The sequence below is a fragment of the Callorhinchus milii genome, unplaced genomic scaffold, assembly GCF_018977255.1.
Source record: "Callorhinchus milii isolate IMCB2004 unplaced genomic scaffold, IMCB_Cmil_1.0 Scaffold5, whole genome shotgun sequence".
NCBI lineage: Eukaryota > Metazoa > Chordata > Chondrichthyes > Chimaeriformes > Callorhinchidae > Callorhinchus > Callorhinchus milii.
The window spans coordinates 48,707,040-48,731,409 of NW_024704746.1; the positions used below are offsets into that span (position 1 = coordinate 48,707,040).

Sequence of the window (24,370 nt, forward strand, 5' to 3'; positions counted from 1 at the left end):
ATTTTTAATCCAACCAATATAATAATCCTTACATTTGATACAGTGCCTTATCACATCATCGAGATGTCCCAAAGAGCTTCACACGATATACTGTGCGGTAAAGTAGTCTGACTGTGTATTTTGTAACCAAATCCTAATGGCCTGTTAAGTTGGTTTCTTGGGCATTGGACCTTGTTCAGTGAATGGAAACATTGGTAAAGTGCATGTTTTCAGCTTTATGTCCCCTTTGCTCTCTGCTTCTCTAGTAGCTTATGCTTTTTTGGTTCATTCTGTTCCTTGCTGGATGCATTAAACTGAAATGGTTTAGAACGGTGACTGTAATCTTACCAATCAATCTTACCACAATGACAGGACTAAAGGATAAGATAAAGATTAGAGAGCTGCAACATAATGTGTACATTGTCACCCAGTTCACTGAGGTCTGCTAGCTCATATTGCATACATTTTCATTGCATAATGTTTATAGAAGTGCCACTCAAACCAAGCATACAAGTTGAAAGCAATCGTTTCAAGGCATTGGATAATTTTCATTAACAATTTGGAGTCTCACTGGCTAAATGTGCAATTTAGTGTGCACAGACAGGTTCATGTCCCTTAGCCAATCTGCCCCACCATTGGCAGGCAGGCTTTCAACCATTGCCTCCCTCCCTATGTTCAAAGGCCGGCTCAAGACAAACCTCTTTCAGTTATCTTTCCACGCCCCACCCTGTTCAGCTCCCATCTCCCATCTCCTCAGCTCGGGTGCCGAGCTAACAGTGTGAAGCACTTCTCCCACCATGAAAGATGCTATATAAATGTTGTACTGAGTCATATCAACACGTTAGCCAATCTTAAGATAACTATTTCCCTGGACTAATATGGAAGGGTAAAATCATTGTACTGAGAGTTATACAGTGATTATAGTTAGAGGATAATAATAATAATAATAATAATCCTTGCATTTGATATAGCGCTTTTCACGTCGGGAGGACGTCCCAAAGCGCTTCACAGAACACACTGTAAAGTGAATTGACTGTATATTTGTGGGCGAACGCGGCAGCCAATTGCACACAGCAATGTCCCACAAACAGTCGTAGATTGAAAATGACCAATTTAATTATTGTTTTTGGTTTTTTGGAGGGATTATTATTAGGCTCTGTGTGGAGTAAGGAAACTTGCCCAAGGTTTCGCCCTGACCTGCCTGGAATTGAACTCAGGTCTCTCACTTGCAAAGCGAGTGCTCTAACCACTGAGCTACAGGAATCCACAGGATGAAAACTGGGTGAGCGTAGGATCAGGTTTTAGCTACAATACTTCCAGAAATGGAATTGGTTTGCACCACTCACCCAGGAAAAATGACAATTACACTGGTCCACAACTTTAGCAAGGAAAGAAAAATATTTACAAAAGGTGAACAATTACAGAATAAGAGGAACTGAGCGACATAGCAGCAGCAGAATGGTAATATAATATTATTGCCTTGTATATTATAATATAATTTCTTGCATTTGATATAGTGCTTTTCACGTCTTCTAGACTTCTCAAAGTCTTCACAGAATATACTGTAAAATGAATTGAGTATATTTGTGGGCGAAACTATTATTATATTATATTAACATATTATATTATTATGGTAAATAATAAAGACAAAGCTAGCAAAAGAGGCTTGAGAAGATTCTCTGTTTATCGTTAGGTAGCGCAAGCACAGATTGTTTGTACATTCAGAAGTATAGCTTTCTGAGTGGCTTCCAATGAAATTTGATACAATGTGTTTATCACTGCAATGTACAAGTCCACTTTGAGGAACTCTTTGACTAACCTGTGCATTTCAGTCAGGTGGATGTTACTGGGGATGTCTCAGTTACGAAGAAATTAAAAAATTAGGACTTTCAGAGTCCCGAGACACTACCTGGGCTTGAAGGTGCTTATATACATGTAAATTGTTGTTTATGTTCTATTTTATTTTTATAAAGCAGGATGTCCTACCAGGCTTGCCTGTTCTGGTTGCTCTTTTATTCCTCCATGGGATGGACTGCATCACAAGACTGGGGAATGCCATCATGTGCAAAAAAGGGGGTTTGGATCAATCGTTCACATCAGCACTTGAAAGAAATCCCAAAAGACCTGCCAGAGTCCACACAGTACTTGGATCTTTCTTACAACAATCTGACAAGCCTTAATGATGTGGACTTGCAGCTACTTCAAAACCTATGCTTCCTACGATTGTCTAACAACAGGATTCGGTTTGTCTCTGAAGCTTGCTTTCAAATGAATTCAAACCTGGAGATTTTAGATCTCTCTCACAATCTATTGGAGACAATCCCATACTTGCCATTGAGATACGTTTTGGGTTTGAGGGTCCTTGACATCTCAGGCAATCTGTACAGAAGCTACAGCTTGGGAAATACTTTTGCAACGCTGCAGAAAATGACTGTTCTGAATTTGGGAAGTCCCCATGCACCATGTATTAACAAGAAAGACTTTACTTCATTGCACAATGTAACACTGAAAGTTGTAAAATTTAGCAATGGGGTGAACCTACAAAAATACGAAGCAGGTTCTTTGGTACAGCTCCAAATGCTGGAAGAGCTGTCCATAAACATGTCCTTTTGTGGCAAAGTTCCAATGCTGACTGCCATGCTGAGGGATTTGAATCAGACCAAGGTTAGAAACATCACACTTGGCTACTTCTCCTCAAAGGATTGTAACCAATCCATTGATCCATTCCGAGGGCTCTCAGACATTAATACTTTGGAAAAACTCACCTTCACCCATAGCTGGATAAGCAGCTCATTAATTACTTACATTCTTCCCAAGTTAGGTCAGTCAAATATTCAAGTTCTTGTTTTTCAAAACATAACATATGACGACAACACTGGGGGTATTTATTTTAATGGAGTGAATGGGAGTACCCGTATCAGCCTGATGAAGTCTGTTATTTTTGATGGTGTAACCCACTACCAATATAATTATCCTTTGATTTATATCAATTTGACTCTTTTCCTGCACATCGCTTACGTGAAGTTCTCTCATAGTGGAATGAATATTTCTCCCTGCAACCTGCTGCCTGATATTATCTCTTTGGAAGTTCTGGATGTGTCCAATAACCTCCTGGATGACACTGGTTTCTGGAGATCCAGATGTAACTATACCAATGTCTTCCCCAGCCTGCAGAAACTCAACCTGAGTCACAACCAATTCAAAAACCTCGGTTTCATTTCTAGCAAACTGCATCAGATGAAAGTGCTGGACACTGTGGATCTGAGCTTTAATAGTATTGATAACCCAGATACCTGCTCGTGGCCTGCAAAAATGACCACTTTGATCCTCAGTCACAATCCTCTGGGGAACACGGTCTTCAATTGCCTGTCCAAATACTTCCTGGTGCTCGACCTCTCCTACACACAGATAGATGCTTTGTCCAGTGATGCCTTATCTCGATTGCCACGTCTAACAAAGCTCTACCTGACTGGTAACTTTATCAAGCAGTTACCCTCACACCTGGAAGCTGCTCATCTTCACACATTGTACATCAACTTCAACTCCATAAATATAATTTCCCAAAACATGTTGCAAGGCCTTCCACAGCTCCGTCAACTGAATGCAGGGAACAATACCTTATACTGCACTTGTGATATGTACTGGTTCACAGCCAAATTTGACAAGAACCTGTTGGTAGAATGGCCAGATTCATATACCTGCAACTATCCATCTAACTGGGCGGGCAAAACCCTGGCTACCTACAATCCCAATATCATTATATGCAACCAACTGTTTCAGGCACTGATCGGAGTGGGCACTGGAGTGTTCATGTGCATTGTTCTAGCTCTTCTATGCTATTGCTGTGACGCTGTGTGGTACTTCAGAATGTTATGCATGTGGATCCATGTCAAAAGATCCCAAAGTCGCAAATCCGGTGAAATGGAGACCCCGATTTATCAGTTTGATGCATTTATATCATATAGTGAAGAAGATTCTGTGTGGGTAACTGACCACCTACTCGTTACACTGGAAAATGCAGCCTTCCGTATATGCATACATAAGAGAGACTTCACTCCTGGACAGCTGGTCATAGAGAACATCATCAACTGCATTGAGAACAGTTACAAGACCATTTTTGTGCTTTCGAAGCAGTTTGTGAAAAGTGAATGGTGCCACTATGAGCTCTACTTTGCCCAGCACAGATCTCTAAATATCCAGCAGGACTCCATCATTTTCGTCCTCCTCGAACCCATTCCTTCAAATTCAGTTCCCAGAAAGTTTGTCAAACTCCGGAAACTCCTGAACAGAAAGACCTACTTGGAATGGCCACAAGAGGCCCAGAAGCAGCAGATCTTCTGGTCGAATCTTAAAGGGATTTTGGAAACTGGAAACAAATCTATAGTTGCTTAACGTCAATCCTCGTCCTCAGTACTCGTGATCAAAGGGTCATCCCCTGCTTCGGAGCTTCAGCCAGCATATCTTATACAACTTTATCAGCAGTCTTAAAACTCTACATTTAGCAATTTACAATCGGAAATTAATTGTGTTTTGGCAAGAAATGTGTTTATGTAAGACGCAACTAAGTCAGAGAGGATGAGATTTTATTGATTAAAATGTGTGCAGTTGATAAAAGCACCAACTGATGCAGCACTTGATGATACAGATCAGGTCTTGAGTCACAAATCCAGCCTACGTTGAGTTAGGTGAACTGAGCCGACTGTGCTACAAATGGCCACCGCACCCGAGGGTTCTGAAGGAGAGGTCGGGAGGGGGAACAAAAACTGAAAGCTAGAATTGCTCCCTCCTGAAAACTATCCTGACATCCCCCATACATGTTGTTGAAGAGTTGAGCAAAGCTATGATCATTGTTGGTTGTGATGATGCCGATGGTTGAACAGCCAGCCGGCACTCACTGCCACGATGCACGCTTAAACAATGGACACATGGGCGATGTACCGAAAGATACCCAAGCAAGAGTAGAAGGGGCAAAAAGGAATTGAGCATTTTCAGGACAAAAACAGCAAAAAATTACATCAAGGATTTGAACCTGAGCTGGGGGTTGGGAATTAGACATTAGCGGAAAGAACGGTTGAGCAAAACTCTTTTGTCCAACTAACTCCTTTTGAACAATCAAATACCAACACCTGTCTTGAATTTCATTATTACATATTTAATAGCCTTCAAGATCATCATTTCCTTAAGGTGATACGAGGAATTATTAATGTACTGGAAAAACACAAAGGCACGTATACCTGCCCGAGTTGAGCATTGTGGCTTCCCAGGAATCCATGTCACACCGCTAGCGATTGTTCTTGTACAAAGACCACTCGAGCCAGACAGATGCTGAACTTGATCACAGTTTATTAACACAAGGAAAACCTCAGCCGTCTACAGGAGCCCTGTCAGAATCTGGCAAGATCTGCTGCCTCTGACACACCTAGAGAGGTGCAGTTACCTGTGTTTGTGTTCAGTGTCCTACAACCCCTCTTACACCAACTTCCACTCACAGTCCACTCCCCTCACCCCGATCCAGTAGTTATGCCTTGTAGTAATCTCCAACAGCCTCACACTCAACTGCATTCTCTGCAAAGCCTGACTTAACCACATGGCCTTTGTGGCCTACGGATGGATAGGCTCCCAGCTTTCTACCTCAACCACCTGGTAACAACAACAACAACAATAAGATTCCATTTATAGAGCACCTTTCTCGTCGGGAGGACGTCCCAAGGCGCTGTACAGTTGGGTCAGGACCCGAGCAAGGGGGAAATGGTCAGGGTGAGGGGAGGGAAGGAGTGAGGAGGGGGTAGAGAGTCGAGAGAGGAGCTGAAATGGGCATGGTCAAAGAGAAAGGTCTTGAGACCGGCCTTGAAGGAGGAAAGGGAGGAGGCAAGGCGAAGTCACTGGGGGATAGAGTTCCAGAGCCTAGGGGCTGAGAGGCTGAAGGCCCGGCCACCGATGGTAGGGCGGTTGGGGCGGGGATGTGGAGCAGACCGGAGCCAGAGGAACGGAGGTTATGGGCAGGTAGGTAGGGGGATAGTAGGTTGGAGAGGTAGGAGGGAGCAAGGCCGTGAATGGTCTTGTAGGTGAGGATGAGGATCTTGAATTCGATCCTCTGGGGGATGGGGAGCCAGTGGAGGCGAGCGAGGGTGGGAGTGATGTGGTCCTGAAGCCTGGTGCGGGAAAGTACACGAGCTGCAGGGTTCTGAATGACCTCCCAACAGGGAAGACTATTTAGAGGAGTTCTGAATGACCTCCCAATAGAGAGGACTATTTAGAGGACGGAGGTGAAGGGTGGGGCAGCCTCCCAACCTATAAAGGCACTGGGCCATCAACTGATTAAAAAGTTCACTTACATACAGCTCCCTCATTTCCAATAGCAGCTAATACCACATCACTAAAACCAGCATGCAAGCCCGTTACAGTACCTTAGAGCTCGTATTGTTGCTTTAAGGTTTTTTTTTAAAGTTTAAAATAAACTCATTTTGGGGAAGTGGAACCTGTTCGAGGAATATTTTGCTGCAACATGCCCATTGCTGTCCCATCACTTTCACATCATATAGCAGGCCAGAGCCAAACAATCCTGAGGTTCCTCACAAGATGACACAAGATTGGTCTGGATGAAAAAGTCCCTGTGGCCATTCTGAACTTACCCCTCCAGAATACCCACCCCACTGCACCCCCGCCACAGCATCAAGCTGCTTTTTAAAAGCTCTTGCAATAAGCGTGTGTAAAAGAAGGTAGCAGAACCATTCAAATAAAATTGCAATCCCGTGAAAGCATATAATAAAAATCCTTGCATTCGATATTGCGCCTTATCACGTCGTTGAGATGTCTCAACCCGCTTCACAGAATATATTGAAAGTAAATTGACTATATTTTTATGGGCCAAATGCGGTAGCTTCCTATGTTTGAAAGACACAGTAAAGGTGTTGCACACATAAAAGGATCTGATTGTTAACCACGCAACACTTGTGAAAAAAAGTTTAACTTTTTTTAAAAAAATGTTTGCTTTTTTGTTGAATGCCCTGGCTCTAGATGTTCTGAATTTTTGATGTAAATATACCTTTTACGAATGGAAAGTTTTGATTGTGGTTCATTAAAACCAAAATGAAAAGTCAGCCCCAATGTTGCAGTGGATAGAGCTGCAGTTCACTGGACCAGGGTTCACGGTTCAATCCCAGGCTGTGCAGCATTTGCTGGTCTCAGCTGGGCTGAGCGGGGTTGCTAAATTGGCACTGGGCTGCCTACTCCTGGGGTCTCCTCAGTACCCTCTACTGGTTGTGCGTGTGTGTGTGGCACCCAGGTAGGCGGGCAGCTCTACAGTGAAGTGCGTGTTCAACACCACAAACAACGGTCACTTGGGCAGGGAACTGGAGAGCAACCAGCGGCTGTGCAACCACAGAAAGGCATGAGAAAATATAGAAAAAAATTGGACACAAATTAATAATATTAATAAAAATAAAAGTAGGTGATGATTGGAAATCTCCATGGACACTGCCCTACAGTGGGTTTCAATCCTGTTACTGAAAGTCACTTTGCTTCAGTCTGGTTGCAAACTCGTGCAGTTTGCATAGTTTGCCATGCAGTTGATGGAGAGAAGAGGAGCGTGACAACAAAAACAACAACAAATTACATTTATATCGTGCCTTTCGCTTTGGAAGGACATCTCAAAGGGTGGACAGTTAAAGATTGGCACCCAAGCTGGGGGTTGGAATCAAGAGGGGTGAAGGGTAGGAGATGGCCAAAGGCACATTCAAAGAGGAAAGTCTTGAGACGAGCCCTGAAAGAGGCAAGGCAGGGTGCAAGATGGAGGGATTCAGGGATGGATTTCCAGAGGGTGGAGGCAAAAAAGCTGAAGGGCCGCCCAACAATAGTGGGGTGAGCAGGGCTGGCAGGGTGGGGGAAGTGGAACAGGCGGGAGGGAGCAGGAAAGTTGGGATGGTGTGATGATGTTGCAGAGGTAGGGAGGAGCAAGAGAGTGGGGGGCTTTAAAAGTGAAGATGAGGATGGGTGACTGCGTGGCCACTCTGGTGGCCAGGGCGAGAGAAGAAAAGGAAGCAAAACCAGCTCAAGTGATCAGCAAGTACAGAAATCCAAGAAAAATCTTTATTTGCAAAACCATTATACACAACTTAATTTCACAGAAATCATTAACCCTTCATTAACCCAGCCTTTTCTCAAGGCCACACTACACTGTACAGGTACAGTTAAAGAAACAAAGAAATCTAGCATAAGACCCTCTTCAAAGGGCTTGGGTTTCAAGTGTTCTAATACAGTTAAAATGTTCCCCTAGAGGTTTCTTACATAATTTAAGTACCCACGATATGTTTTGATTTGTACCAAATTTTCCCACATCTGCATCCATAGAAAAATAAATGACTACGTTTTGAAACTTTTAAGACCCGTAGTTGAGGTACCCAAACAGTGCAGCAAAATTGCTTTCCACTGGTTAAACTGACAAAACTAATCTTTTTATCCCGTGTAAGCAGGAACCAAAAAACAAAATCGTTCAAGTATAAATACAGGTCCACGATTCTTTCGCATCCAATGGTATTAAGTTATTCCTGTACAGAAAGGAAAAGAAGACACAAAAGGTATTTTGTGCACAACTGCAGGCAGCAGAAAATATGGCTTAATCAACCTAGCAACTCAGCAAACTCTTCCACACAAATGTGTTAAGCATTGTAATTTGCAAAGAAACCGGGTCAATACAGGTTAAAAAAAGGTATCCCAAAGGTGCAGTGTCTCATTCTAGGTTCTTTTGCACACAATATATTGAATTGGTGCCCTGTGATTCAGGTCTTACATGTGGGCAAGTGCACAACACACACCCACACACATGTGGATGACATGGCGTTGAGAATCAGATCAGCCTCAACACGCCCTTGTTATTCTGAAGCCTACTTTAGGAACGGCTACTCTAGTGATCGGATCGACCCTGGGAAAGAACAGCTGTGTGCAAAGCAGAAAAAGAAGCTCACTTTTTGAACCCTTGCCAAATTTCACTATCCCTCAATGAACTCATAACGAGAAGCATCAGTAAGAAAAAAAAGGTAATTTACGAACTGAACCTGGTCTCATTTCGATAAAACATGCACGCTTTTTTTAAAAAAAGAGTCCTTATTGAGTTAAAACATGATCAATCAATGCTCCCTGTTAATCTGCACTTCTCCAAGAGTCTGCACACACACGAGGCATGGCATTTCACTGAAAGGTGTGGCTTTCAAAGTATTGCTAATTGACACATTTGATCAGGGCAGAAGCACCAACCAATTGTTTGGCTCTTGGGGTGTTCCACAGGTAAGCCAAAAGCAGATCAACAAGAGCCAGAAAATCTTCTCATCTAAGATCCTATGCCAATGGGTATCATGTTCTCAACACAGCACAATGCACGTTCCAAGATATGTTGCCATTCTATTTCGTCCTATGTGGCAACATATTTCCTTCGTTTTTATATATATATATATATAGAAAACACAATCAATCACAGGCTATTCAAGTTTACTTGTACTATGATATAGTCCAGTTCCAGTTGAAGCAGTCAACATGTAAAATAATAATACTCTTGCCTTTGATATTGTGCCTTTCACGTCAGGAGGACATCTCAAAGCGCTTCACAGGATTTAGTGTAAATTGTAGTGACCTTGTATTTTGTAGATAAAGAGGCAACAAAAAAAAACAATCTTATCACTATAAAGTTCAATGTTTTTTNGACCAATGGTTTTCTTCAATTACAAAAATATAAAAAAATTTTGTTGGGAATCTCTTCATCCAACACTTCAAATCCTTGGCTTGTGAGAAGGTTCCTTATAAATCCTAAACCTGGGTTGAAGATCCAAACCAGTTATTGTAGTAGCCTGAGTAGGTGGAGCAGCAGCTTGGCTGTCTTCAGACCCAGGTGACACAGAGGACTGTAGTGCAGTAGGTTTAAGACAGGCCAATCCCAATCTTATGACCAGAGAAAATGTGTGCGAGCCCCGACCTGCAACAGTCGTTGTTACGTCACTTTGATTTGCTTTCTATTCCACATCCCACGTCTGGAGTGATGGTAATGGAAGAAGTTCCTCATATACATTCTCTCAACTTCCAAACCTGACTCGAAAATCCTGTGAATCAGAAAGAATGGAAGTCATCAGGAAAAGGCTGGTACAAAAAAAACACTGGAATGTATGATACGAATTGTCATATTATGGAGGAGTTGTAGACTGAAGGCCAGTGTTTACAGGTAGCTGGCCCGAGGGTTTGTGCTGAAGACCTGGTCTAATGGAACTGTACTCAGCACCATCTGTGCCCTTCAAGAGAAGACAACTAAGAGATAAGAGTACAAAATTTGGAGGTAAAAATCCAAATAATGGAAACCAGCACAGACTCCAATTAAAATTTTTATGCTCATCCTAAAAAATGATTTGATATTTCTTTGCCGTAATTCATTACCTATCCAGCAGTTCCCAGTCTTCTCCTCCCCAGCGATCTCGGAATTCCTTTGTATTCATCCCACCGATCCTATCCAGGTCAGACTTGTAGATTCCCAGTAAGCCGAAGCCATTCATTTCCCAGTAGCCTACAAGTTCAAACAAGTGAAATTAATTAAGTGACATCTTGCTCCGATGGATAGATGCATTACACTTAGTGAAAGAAGATGAGTTACCAAAACACTATAATTTCCTATTAAACAGGTCACTACCATCAGAATCACAATATACCTCCTAACTATACCATGAGGTCGAGGATAAGATGACAGATATGCTCTTCCTCTCTTTCTGAAGTTACTTTGTCAAGATGACAGTGATACTGTTGCCGATAGATATACTTGAGTTAGTGCAAGATCATTTCGCATGTAACCTACTAACTTAGAGCTCATTATTCTGCACAGATTCAGGTGCTGGATTACAGGGAGCGGATTTCTCACCTAGCTCTATTGGAGCACCAGCTTCATTCCTCCCAGTCTGTTGCCGTCGTAGTCTGTTGCATTTGTCAGAGTGCCTTATCAAGTCAGTGAGATGTCTCCCATGCACTTCACAAGATATATTGTAAAGTAGATTGACTGTATATTTGTAGGCAAAATGTAGCAGCCAATATTGTTTTGTTTGGCGGTGGGGGGGCAGTTATTATCCCACAAAGCGATCTATCAATCGACTGACAACCGGGTTCCTACTTACTGCTAGGTAAACAGGCGCTTGGAGTAAGGTTTCGCCCCGCCCAGGAATCGAACCCGGATCCTCTCCCTTGCGAAACGAGCATGTACAAAGTGGCAAATGGATACTACTGTCGAATTACTTGCAAGCACTAGTTTGGTCGCACTTTTGCACTTCCTGCAATGGCATTAGCTACAAAACCTTCATTGCAATACCTTTATCAATGTGAGACATTTTTAAAAACTGCATTAAGTGGGCAACAACTCAAGGCCACTTGTAATGCTACCCACTCCACTGCATTAAAATTTTAGGATTCATAATAACAATAATACTAACAATGCTTGCATTTGATATAGCACCTTTTACATCAGGAGGATGTCTCAAAGAGCTTCACAAGATTTACTGTGAAGTGCAGTGACTGTGTTCTTTTTTAGGTTTTTTTTTGGCCAGGACATGGGGAGGAACTTCCTTCTCTTTATATATATATATATATATAAATCCTACCACACAAAACGCCCAAGTTCCTTTTGAACTAAAATGAAAATTCATTTCACTAGTTTACCAGGCTTTCAAGGCTTACCATCTGGTTCCTGAGGCGTAGCTCCACAATTCAGCCTCATCACTATCGGTGCAAAGGCCAGCTTTCCTTCCACACAATGCTTTCTGATGCTGTCAATTATACTCGAAGGAAAGTGCATATGCAGGTCACAGAGGAAAACAATGCTGTGGTCATCCTGTAATAGAGGATGAGGGAAACATCACAAATTACTGGTGCATTCAGTGACCACCGAGACCAAGTTGCTTAGGTGATTTCCACAGGATGTCATTTGATTTATAAACACATTCAACCCTTACACAAAAGCAAAATCTTAATCTTATTTAAGATCACCCTCTGTATGCTCCCACATTGGTGACATCATCCGCAGACATGAGGTTAACTTCCACATGTATGCAGATGACACCCAACTCTACCTCTCCTCCTCTACCCTCAACTCCACGCCCACCGATGTCCTGACAGTCTGCCTGTCTGACATCGAGTCCTGGACGAGAGACTACTTTCTTCAGCTCAACGTGCGCAAAACTGAGGCCCTCCTGATTGGCTCACGTCAGCGCCTCCGCACCTCAGGCGCTGACAGCATCAGCATCCAAGGCTGCACTCTCCACCTCTCAAAGCGAGTCAGGAACCTCGGGGATCTGTTCGACCCTGAGCTGTCCTTTCTTCCTCATATCCGCGCCACAACTGGCACCGCCTTCCATCACCTCCGAAACTATATTCTGTATATATTCGGTATATTCTGTGAAGCGCTTTGAGACGTCTCAACGAAGTGATAAGGAGTTATACCAATTGCAAGCATTAATGTTATTGTGATGATTATTATTACTTTTATTCTGTTTAACAAACCCACAGATAAAATTGGCCATTCACTTCATGGCTGTCTGCAAGGACACAAGAATTATTATTATGATGATGAAATTTTGCTCCCCCAGATCTTCAGCATTAACAACAACACCAAGATTCCATTTATAGAGTGCCTTTCACGTCGGGAGGACGTCCCAAGGCGCTGTTAAGTTGGGTCAGGACCCAAGCAAGGGGGAAATGGTCAGGGTGAGGGGAAGGGAGGGAGCGAGGAGGGGGTAGAGAGTCAAGAGGGGAGCTGAAGGCACGGTCAAAGAGAAAGGTCTTGAGACCGGCCTTGAAGGAGGAAAGGGAGGAGGCGAGGCGAAGGCACTGGGGGATGGAGTTCCAGAGCCTAGGGGCTGAGAGGCTGAAGGCCTGGCCACCGATGGTAGGGCGGTTGGGGCGGGGGATGTGGAGCAGACCGGAGCCAGAGGAACGGAGGGTACGGGCAGGTAGGTAGGGGGATAGTAGGTCGGAGAGGTAGGAGGGAGCAAGGCCATGAATGGCCTTGTAGGTGAGGATGAGGATCTTGAAATCGATCCTCTGGGGGATGGGGAGCCAGTGGAGGCGAGCGAGGGTGGGAGTGATGTGGTCCCGAAGCCTGGTGCGGGACAGTACACGAGCTGCAGAGTTCTGAAGCTTAACGTCTCATCCGAAGGACAGTACTTCTGAGAACCTCTTCCCAGCATTGGTGTGTTAGCCTAAAGTGTGAGCTAAAAGTCCCACTGTGGGATGTGAATCCACAAACTTCTAATTCATAGGAGAAAGTGTTATCAACTGAGTTCAATGAGAGTGTTACCAAATGAGTCATCCTTCTGCACTTACCTTTATTAGGTCTATTCCAGCCTGCAGACCAGCTGAGCGTTGAAAATTTCCATTGAGCTTCACAAACTGATACCTGTCCAGAAAATACATCACAAATTAGGTCAAGAAAATGCACATAAGTCAGACATGGAGTTTTGTAGCTCAGTAATTAGAGCAATCGCCTCGCAAGCAAGAGACCTGGGTTTGATTTCCAGAAGGATGAAATGTTGGGCAAGTTTCCTTACTCTACATGCCTGTTTACCTAGCAGTAAGTAGGAACCTGGTTGTTAGTCGATTGGCGGATTGCTTTTCTAGGAGTAATAATTCCTTAAAAAAAATAATAAATGTCACTTCAATTCACGATTGTTTGTGGGACACTGCTGTGTGCCGCGGCTGCTGCGTTTCATCCACAAAATTTACAGTCAATTCACTTTACAGTATATTCTGTGAAGCGCTTTGGGATGTCTCAAGACGTGATATGGCGCTATATCAAATACAAGGAATTATTTTTTTTAAAAAAATTTGCTTAATATGGGTATTTTGGAAGAAGGTTCTAGTATTATTGAGTTGTGGTTACTTGGGAGAAACTGTTTCATGCTGAACAGCAAGTAAAGGTTCTTATGTTTTGCTATATATAACTCTGAGAGAAAACAATTAGAATTGGAACACAAGCTGTAGCTACCTGGAAAGCAAGCTATGCTTTAAGGCTTTTTCGACGTTCATATCACTACTGCTGTAGTCTATGATGATGATGTTGAAGTGCTCATCCCCAGTGGCATGGTACAACTCTTCCATGTCAAAAATTAACTGCTGTACCCAGCGAGCTTGATTTTTCACTGTGAGGGGAGATCATACACAAATGTCAAACACTGGACTGCCAATCTGGCTTTCTTTTATCTGCACAGCGAATTATACAAAAGGCAGCAGGTATAACCCCGAGTTAACACTCCTCTATATGAATGAAGGGCTTAACTGGGAGCAAGCTCTTTCCACTCGGCCCGTTAAGCCTACAAGCCGAAGCCCCAATGTGGCCAACCTCTAGCCTGCAAGGCCGTCAAGAAGTGCCCCCACAAACATTCACACAAGTCTATCTGGGTACGTCCCATGTTCGATTGTTTACATGTCTCCATTATTTTCTTCATTGAATAGTTCTTGATTTATGGCATAAATCAAGAAATGTTCAATCAAAAAAAATGTATTTTGTTGGCCGATCACAAAGTTTGACCACCACTGCCCGAACAGTGTAGACAAGCAGTGGGAAGCTTGCCAGACAGTGTTCTCAATGGCAAGCTGGTTAGGCTCCAGCGACAGACACTCCGTTGTACACTTTAGGGTCCCCAAGCCTTGGCTCTTGCCAACCTACGCCTTAAACTCTCCAGAATTAGGTAAAACAGAGGGCGTCTCTCAAGAGCGAGTGTGTGCATTCCATTTCAGACATAGAAATTTCCATGTGTAGGTGGCATACATATGTGGAATTCTCAGTCTGGTTTGGATTCTCTAAAGCATGGTAATGGGTTTCCGCATGTGTCAGACCCTGTGTGGTCTAACCAAAAGAGAATAAGGGTTTAGCATTTAAGTGAATGTCAAAATACTAGTTAGAACTATAGAAATAAGGCCATGTGGTCCATTAGGCGTCTGTGCGCGGGGTCTGGCTCGGTGAGAGGCCCTCCCTGGGGAGCAGTGCGCCCGGCCCACCCGCTAGGCCAGGCCGCTTCCGGTGCCAGACCACCTCTTTTTTTGTGGAGTCCTGTAGCTCAGTGGTAAGAGCGCTCGCTTTGCAAGCAAGAGACCTAGTTCAATTCCAGGCAGGGCGAAACCTTGGGCAAGTTTCCTTACTCCACACGCCTAATAATAATCCCTTCAAAAACCAAAAACAATAATTAAATTGGTCATTTTCAATCTACGACTGTTTGTGGGACATTGCTGTGCGCAATTGGCTGCCGCGTTCACCCACAAATATACAGTCAATTCACTTTACAGTGTGTTCTGTGAAGCGCTTTGGGACGTCCTCCTGACGTGAAAAGCGCTATATCAAATGCAAGGATTATTATTATTATGTCTGTTCTGGGCTCTTTACTCCCATTCTTCTGCCTTTTCCCCATAAATGTTTACAATTCCCCTTTTTCAGATGTTCATCTAATCCCCTCTTAAAAGCTCATACACCTCACTGAGACTCATGAAGAATAGCCCTTATCAGTGGCTCGCATGCCAAAGTCAACTGAAGGTGTTGCAGGCTTGCTTATCAGTCTACTCCTCGACAGCTTCACCATCAACACTGAAGTGCACAGTTGCTTTACCTGGAACCACAAAATGAACCATTGCATCCCGCGTCCATGTGAATCCGGTTGGCATGCACAAGAGAGGCATGTTTTCCTGGTTTTCCTTGAGCTGCCGACCTTGGTTCCTGAAAGTATTCCTCATCTTCCACTCCTCATCGTCACCTGCCCGGTAGCCTTTGGAGTTGGGGGCATAAATGTACTCTGACAGTCTCAGCACTGCGTTTTCACTGTCAAGCAGCTCCAGCTCAATGAGGTATCGGCTTCCATGTACGCGGTCCAGACGCTTTTCAATGTTTATTATTTGCTGAAGTGTATACATTCTATAAAACAACAAAATCATAGTTTTAAAACCAACAGTAAAAGTGTCCCCACATTCAATTTGCCATTGCTCGCTTGGCGTGCAGTTCTGCTTTTACCTCTCCAGTGCAGGCAAGCAAGACTAAAATTCCACTTGGTCTTAACCTGTTATCCTCGTGCAGAATTGTGAGACAATTCTGAAATTCAGTCCGAATTTGGAGCTTCAAAATAGTCAGCCTAGACTATGAAACCGGTCAAGGTGCTTAAGATTCTGAAAAGGGTTCTCGCGAGGCTGATATTGAAGGGCTGTTTCCACTTGTTCACGAGTTCAAAATGAGGACATCAATATAATCTTCTCCCTCCTGGTGACATTATCCGCAGACTTGGGATCAACTTCCGCATGTATCAACTTCCACATGTATGTGCCTCCACTCTTGACTCCAGGATCACTGCTGTCCTGACAGAATGTCTGTCAGACATCAAGTCCTGGATGAGAGCTAACTTTCTTCAGTTGAACATCAACCAAGACCGAGGCCCTCCTGATTGGCTCCCGTCAGTGCCTTCACACCTCAGGCACTGACAGCATCACCATCCATGGATGCACACTCCACCTTACTAAGCCAGTCCGGAACTTTGGCATCCTGTTTTACCCTCAACTATCGTTTCTACGCCAAATCCGTCCCATGACCTGCTCTGCCTTCCCCTGCTTCTGCAATGTCGCCTGGCTCTGCCACTGCCTCTCCCCTCAGGCAACCAAAACCCTCATCCACACATTCATCACAACTAGGTTCGACTGTGCCAACTCCCTGCTTGTCAGCCTTCCCAACTCTTCCCTCCACAAGCTACAAATCATCTAGAACTCTGCAGCTTGTGTCCTCTCCTGCACCAGGCTCCATGACCCTATCACCCCCACCCTTGCTCAGCTCCAATGACTCCCCATCCCCCAGAGGATAGAGTTCAAAACCCTCATCCTCGCCTTCAATTCCCTCCATTACCTTTCTCCTTCTTACTACTGTTGCTTGCTAACACCATATCAACCTGTCCGCACCCTCTGCTCAGCAACAACAACAACAAAATTAAATTTGTATAGCGTCTTTCACATCGGGAGGATGTCCCAAGGCATTAGACAGTCAGTGTTTCGGACCCGAGCTGGGCGTCAGCATTGGGGAGAGTGCCCCACCAACGGCCTTCAGCCTCTCTGCCCCCACCCTTTGGAATGCTATCCCACAATCGTTTGCCTTGCTCCTTCCCTCCGTCAAGGCATGACTCAAGACCCTTCACTTCGACTGTGCCTTCAACCTCCCTCCTACTCCTACCCTCCCTACCCTCCACCCCTCCTGATCCCAACCCCCAGCTTGGGTCCAAATCACTGAGTGTCCAGCACCTTGGGGCATCCTCCCAACATGGAAGGCACTATACAAATGCAATGTGTTGTTGTTATATAAGTGGTATATCTAACAGACACTTTAGGTATAGACGGGGGTGTCGAGGGCTAGAGGAGACTCAGTCCTCCCCCCCAAATCTATCTACAGCTCACTCATTAGGTGTGTGTGTGTTTGTGGCTAAATAAATGGCTGCTTGCCTCCTCCCCACGGAGGCTCCATGCCAGGTTCAACGATGGCTGCCCCAACTTCTTTGACGGACTGCTCAGTCTATGTGGTGAGGAAAAGAAAGAGGTGGGGGGATACCTTTGATTCTGGCATGAAGACTGCAAGGTGAGGAAGGAGGAGATGCTGGCATGGAGGCTGCGACTGTATTAAAGGGGACCGACCATTGAGCCAACCCCATCCCCACAAGAATATTTTCACATGCCGCCATTTCACCCACAAAATATGCAGTCAATTTACTTTACAGTATATTCTGTGAAGCGCTTTGAGAGGTCTCAAAGTCATAGTAAGGCGCAATATCAAATGCAAGGATTATTATTAATATTATTATGAGTTTAGGAGGAACTTCCTCACCCAGAAAGCGGTGTGAATGTGCAACTTCTTCTGGTGAAGAAGTTCCTCCTAAACTCGGAAGATGTGGTCGAAGCAAAAAGCACAAAGCATTTCAGAGAAAACCTGCAGACATGAGGGAGAAGGGATTTGGGATGTATAGGTGTTGGGTATAGGAAGGGTGGAGGCTGGTGTGGGGTAATGACTCCAGCACGGACTGGTTGGGTCAAAAGGCCTGTTTCTATACTGTATCATTCCATATAACTCTACAAGCCTCACAGTTCAGCACTCTGCCAGGTTATAACACAGCCTGGAGATGGTGTTGAGTCTTCAGCACCTCTGAGAGGACACATGTTGGTGATTGGGTGGCACATGTGTTTGAATTATTAACGCTCGCTATGTATTCACACTGATATAACTGGAGGTTTGCGAGTTCTCCTTAATTTCTTAACTGGTTTACATCAACACTAAATGGTTATTTTTTTTAAAAGGAAGAAAAAAGGTTTGGAGGCTGCATGGTGAGGAGGGAGGCAGGAAAAAAAAAAACAAGCAGCAGAAAAAGCATTGAAAAAAAATCAATTCAGGAAAAGGCTGAGAGAGAGATTGCTTTATCTTCAACAAAAATATCCATAAATGCTTGCCAGCAATGAGCATTAGATATTATTTAGGTTCCCCCCACCCCCAACACACACACATTGCAAAACTTGCTTAGTGGGTGAGAACGGGACACTGAGGGTCTATTTGATGTGCCTCAGGTCAGGATTGAATATTAGTTTCAATATTAATACAAATGAACACTGAAAGCCACTGCATTCAATGACTACAGCCTACAGCACTGCCTGGTAAGTAGGAATAAACACTTAAATGAAGCCTTTGTTGGGAAATCTAAGGCTCAAGTTTATTTCTCCCTCAGCAGCCGGAAATTTTTTGAGAGCAAATATCATCACTACTGCCAAGTGCTCTTTTTATTGACGAGATAAACTGATTGGAATGAAACCAATAGCCTGGCAGAACACAGCTGAAGTAGTAAACAATGCCAAATTTTTAAAAGGATTCCTGTCAACCTTGAGACAAGAGGTGTTTCTCAATTGCTAATCTTAATACTTTCCATTGTTTTCCTTTGAAAGTACAAAACTTACCAATATATCACACAGTACAAATTATGCTTTACAGTAAATCCTGTGAAGAGCATCCTCCTGAGGTGAAAAGCGCTGTATCAAATGCAAGGATTATAATTATTATTTGTTGTTTCCTTTTAGACCTTGTACTTATACTTCTTTTATTAAGGTTAATAATAATAATAATCCTTGCATTTGACATAGAGCTGTCCCACAAACTGTCGTGGATTGAGTGACCAAATTATAATTTTTTTTAAAAGTGATTATTAGCCCTGGAAAAGCGATCCACCAATCGACTAACAACCAGGTTCCTATTTACAGCTGGTAGGTAAACAAAGGCATAAAGGAACTTGTCTAACATTTCGCCCTGCTGGGAATCAAACTCAGGTCCTCTCGTTTGTGAGACAAGTGCTCTAACCACTAAGCTACAGGACTCCACCAAACGCAATCAAATGCAAGGATTGTTGTTATTTGTAGATTCCACTGAGACCCAGTTATTGCACCTGGTCGCTCTACAGGTAATGGTATCAAAGGATAAGGGGTAAAGGTGGGTAATTGGAGTTGAGGTGCAGATCAGCCATGATCTAACAAAATGGCAGAACAGGTTCGAGGTGCTGAATGGCTTATTCCTGTTCCTATTCCTACAACACCCTCTACTGGTAGTGCACGTGTGAAAGCCAAGTGGGGAGAGGTCAGGCTTGGCTGTGACATCTTCTATAGTAGAGTGGTTGCTGACAGTCACTGCTCAGACTTTCACATGAATGGTGCTCAGCTGTGGGGGGCTTTTGGGGTGGGGGGGTGGACGGGACAACAAACATTAGAAACACATCTCTGGAAACCAGGCGAGAAGGAGTTTGAAAATTGGGAGAAAATTAGAAAAATAATACAGGACACAGTGAATTGTAAAAAAAGGAAATGAAAAGAGGTGCAATATAAGAGCAATTATTAATATTAATAATAATCCTTGCATTTTATAGCATCTTGTTGAGATGTCTCAAAGTGCTTGAGGATTTAGATGAGGACACCGAACTTAATATATCCAAATTCGCGGATGGCACTAAACTAGGAGGGAGAGTAAACACAGAGGATGACATTAAAAAAATGCAACGAGATATAGATAGACTTGGTGAGTGGGCAAATAGGTGGCAGATGAAGTATAATGTAGGGAAGTGTGAGGTCATCCACCTAGGTGACAAAAACAATAGAGATTATTTTTTAGAAGGGGAGAGACTAGATAGTGTGAGCATTCAGAGGGACTTGGGTGTTCTTGTACCAGTCACAAAAAGTTAGTTTGCAGGTACAGCAAGCAATTAGGAAGGCTAACGGTATGTTGGCATTTGTTACAAAAGGGTTAGAGTATAAGAGTAGGGAAGTCTTGCTGCAACTGTGTAGGGCCTTGCTGAGACCGCACCTAGAGTATTGTGTGCAGTTTTGGTCTCCTTATTTAAGAAAGGACGTACTTGCCTTGGAGGGGGTACAATGTAGATTCACTAGTTTGGTACCAGGGATGAGGGGGATGAGTTATGAGGATAGGTTGAGCAATTTAGACCTATATTCTCTAGAATATAGAAGAATGAGAGGTGATCTTATAGAAACCTAAAGCCCTACTCCTGCTCCAATTCTTATGTTCTTTACTCAGAGAGTAGTGAATTTATGGAATTCTCTACCCCAAAGGGCTGTAGATGCTCAGTCCTTGAACATATTCAAGACTGAGATTGATAGATTTCTTGTGGATAAAGGGATTAAGGGATATGGGGATAAGGCGGGTAGGTGGGCGTTAAATAGATCAGCCATGATCTTATTGAATGGCGGGGCAGACTCGAGGGGCCGAATGGCCTACTCCTGCTCCTAATTGTTATGTTCTTATGCTTCACAGGATATACTGTAAAGTGTATTGGCTGTGTATTTGGGTGGTGAAACGTGGCAGCCAGTCGCGCACAGCAATGTCCCACAAATAGCCATGGAGTGAGTGACCGATTTTTACAGAGATGTGAGCCACCACCTACCCATTATGCTTCTCATTCAGCTTCTTCATATATGCTTCAGCTATATCCAGGGCCTCTTGCTCTTTGATCAGCAGGTTGCCAGAAACATTGCACCGGAGATCAATCCAGTCTGACCTTAAAGCATGAAAATTCAGATTGTTCACTGAGAAGGTCTGCTCCCAGTTCACTGCTTTATCAAACACATGTTGATACGCAGTCAGATCATCCTGCTCTTCTGTGTCCTCCTCCATCTCCATACCCTCCTCCTCCCCCACCCCCACCTCAGCTCGCTTGCTGTTAGTTACAGAATCCATGGAGGAGATTGAACCCCATTTCCGATCGGTTCTGCCAAGTTGTTTGAACCCATCTTGGATTTTAATTGTGGGATTTCGAAATGCAGCGTTGTTTTTCTTGTCGATGTAATCGTGGTCTATCTCCCTTCCCATGAAGGGTTGTTTGGCTTTTGTCTGACTGTTTACTTGGACTGGCCGGGCCTCCATTGCAAGTGGAATTGCTGGGAGACCCTGAGCCGTGGTATTGTGCAACATTCCCTTCCTGTTACCAGGCTCAGACTTCCTCGATCTTCTGTACTGTCCCTTGGCACCAGCTTTCCCTTTCTCTTCAGGCCGCGGTTTCAATTCTCGGCCATTTTTCAGCAAATTGGTTCCCGTTCTGTTCCCGGTACTGTTCTGAGACACGCCATCATTCCTCTGCACTCTCAGTGGTGAGACAGGCTGCTGTGGGGTATGCACTATTCTGTTTGGTTGCTGACCAACTGTATCCGCTGGTTTCTTTCCCGGTTGCTTCTTATACCTATGAATACCTCTCTCAGCAAGCTGAAGCCTATTAGCAGTTTTATTCCTATCTAGGCTTTCTCTGCGAGAGATACCCTTTGTCACAATCCTTTCGCCTTTTGTCTTCTCTCTGACCGAGGGGTTTACTTGTCGCCTTTCTATGTTGTCCAATGGTGATGCACTTACCGATGCTCTGTATCTGGGTTTCTGGAGAACGGGAGAGTCCTTTGCTCTTTGCCAACTGATTCTCAGAAAGGTGATGTTCTGCACGATATTTTTAGCAACAGCCATTTTGTTACGGCTGGTCATCATTTCTCTTTGAGCCACTGTCCCTCTTCCCTTTAGGCCGATACCCTTGTCATGGTCAAAGGCATTATCATCGGCTGCTTTTGCTATAAAATGAAATAGCTTTCTTCTCCTATTAAAAGCGTAATCATCATAGTCATCGCCGTAGTCCTTCAGATTGACACCTTCCTCTCGGTCATCTCGTGCAGGCTCCTGCACATTCGGCTGCTCAACCTCCTCAACGTGGTCCCGACTCTGCTCTTCCGCATCGGCTTTTGTATCGCCCTCTTCGTAATAATACTCATCCTCGTGGTCAGCATTCTCCTCCCACCTCTGCTCATCATTGAACTTCTGCTTATTGGGCATCCCTGAAGAAAAAAGGCCACCCAGGTCAAGGCGTGATTGGGTTCAACTCATTTTGCAACTATACTTGCACTAGAATATTTTTATAATAACATTATTATTTTTATTAATGTTGTTATTAATCATGGCAAGAACAAGGTTTTATTCAAAACTATTTTTATTCTCAAACTTTACTCTCTTGTTCCTCCTAAGCGATCCCAATGCGCTATCTCACGGGTTTCTGATTTGTGGCACCTGCTATCTGTTGTAATGTCACGACACGCATTCACTTGTTCTACTGCGCTGTCTTTCACTCTCGCTTGTTCTTTCCTAAACCTCAAAAACATTAACTGTGAAAGCACATCGGTCAGAATTGCTGCCCCGTGATCGATTGCTGCTGTAAGGGGCACAGGTGTGTAACCATCAAACGAGAGCTTTGGTAATTACGAGTATTTCCAGATCAGGTCTTTGTATTCGATACAGTAATAGAACATGGATTTCAAAGGATCTTCCACAGCCTGAAATTAGAGTGAGCGCACAGTCAAGTTACAAAATTGCAACATAACCAACATTTAGAGGTTCTGATATTACCATTTGGAAATTTTAACTTTGTTGGTTGGGGTTTGACAAACCATAGATTAGAAAATGCCATTTGAACTATCGACCTTGCTGAGCAATACACTATCCCATAGCACAATGAACTATCATCTCCCTTAATCCCATTTCCATCTAATCCCACTTCTATCTTTTCTCATCATATCCTTTTATAATTTAAATACTTCTGTCAATTTTGCATCTATGGCTCTCTGGGGCAGTGCAGTCCAAATCCCCAAAAAGCAATCCTCAATGATGAGCAGGAGTGGTTATTTAATTCAGCGAACACGCCAACGTTTTAATTGTACAAACAGAGAATTATTATTTTGCACTGAATCACAAATGCAATTTAAAACGTTACCTGCTCCCATCCTGAAAAGATTTTCCTTGTCTTTTTCTAGTGTGTCCATCTTCATGTATCTGCTGAATCCAAATCTTTTGGATAAAGTAGAAAGCACAATATTATATAATAGTAAATAATAATAATCTTTGCATTTGATATACACTTTCAAGTCTGTTGAATCTCAAGATGCTTCATAGTCTTTATTCTAATGTTCAGTGATTGTATACTATATAGGTGAACATGGCAGAGAAACAAACAGCAAACAGCTACGGAGTTAGTGACTAATTTCATTTGGAGATTGTTGGCCAGGACATTGAGAAAAGCTCTTACCTTTTCATATCATGGGATCTAACCTCAATTCGGCAGTTGGGATTCAGTTTTAACATTTTGTCTGTAAAACGGCACTTCTGACAACACAGTGTTCCCCCAGCACTGCACTGGAGTGTCAGCCTAGACTGTGAGCTCAAAGTCCTGACATGAGGCTTAAACCCACAACTTTCTATCTATGAAGCAAGAGTGCTACCATCTGAGCCAGGCTGATGTTCTGAGACCATTACAATGTCATAACAGGTAATTGGAAAACATTTAAACCTTCAACCCTCCCTTATTGGTTTGAGATGGGCAATCAAAACAACAGCGCAGTAGCTTTCCCAGTAGCAGAGACAATGCGGGTCGGAGTGAGGTGGGGGGGGGGGGATCATGACCCACTCAATCACACTGAGGTTGATTCAAGTCAGCAAAAAAAGTCAGCCCAAACGGACTCACTTATCTGTACTTTTTCCTGTTCACGTTGCTGTTTTCTACCGTCCACTGACTGACAGCCCAGTCGCCAATCACAGCCCCTTATCCTGCCACCGACCCCAACTGACAGACAGCTGCCAATCAAAGGCCGGACATTGCCCATTCCGCCAATCAGAGCCATGTTAGGAGGAAATGGATCAAGGATTGAAGGATGGGGTGTGGGGGGAGATTTGGCGACGCAGAGGGGTGGAGCCAAGTCAGCCAAATCTCGCCACACCCCCCCCCATCCCATCCTTCAATCCTTGATCGACTCCCACATTTTCCAATACACTGGGGTGCATTCCCTGAGTGGGGAC

General features: G+C 43.8%; 2 protein-coding genes across 2 annotated transcripts in view; one reads left to right on the top strand and one right to left on the bottom strand.

Annotated features, from left to right (window-relative positions):
• The first annotated feature begins 1,956 nt into the window (after nt 1–1,956).
• LOC103181886 (toll-like receptor 2) lies at nt 1,957–4,613 on the top strand. Its single transcript, XM_007898660.2, has one exon. The coding sequence runs from the start codon at nt 1,957–1,959 to the stop codon at nt 4,369–4,371; it is 2,415 nt and encodes an 804-aa protein (XP_007896851.2). The 3' UTR covers nt 4,372–4,613.
• A 3,440-nt stretch (nt 4,614–8,053) lies between these two features.
• Nucleotides 8,054–24,370, bottom strand: part of b4galnt3b (beta-1,4-N-acetyl-galactosaminyl transferase 3b) — an 85,798-nt gene continuing 69,481 nt past the window's right edge. The window contains exons 13-20 of the mRNA XM_042335226.1: nt 23,292–23,365; nt 20,937–22,362; nt 15,597–15,898; nt 13,982–14,135; nt 13,321–13,393; nt 11,677–11,830; nt 10,396–10,522; nt 8,054–10,067 (exon numbers count right to left, since the gene is read on the bottom strand). Coding sequence (XP_042191160.1) covers nt 9,959–10,067; nt 10,396–10,522; nt 11,677–11,830; nt 13,321–13,393; nt 13,982–14,135; nt 15,597–15,898; nt 20,937–22,362; nt 23,292–23,365 — 2,419 coding nt within the window. The 3' untranslated portion in view covers nt 8,054–9,958. The remainder of the gene's footprint in view (nt 10,068–10,395; nt 10,523–11,676; nt 11,831–13,320; nt 13,394–13,981; nt 14,136–15,596; nt 15,899–20,936; nt 22,363–23,291; nt 23,366–24,370) is intronic.

Bases quoted from the DNA above. Each gene is read 5' to 3' on its own strand.
- LOC103181886 (XM_007898660.2), top strand. From the start codon at position 1,957: ATGTCCTACCAGGCTTGCCTGTTCTGGTTGCTCTTTTATTCCTCCATG.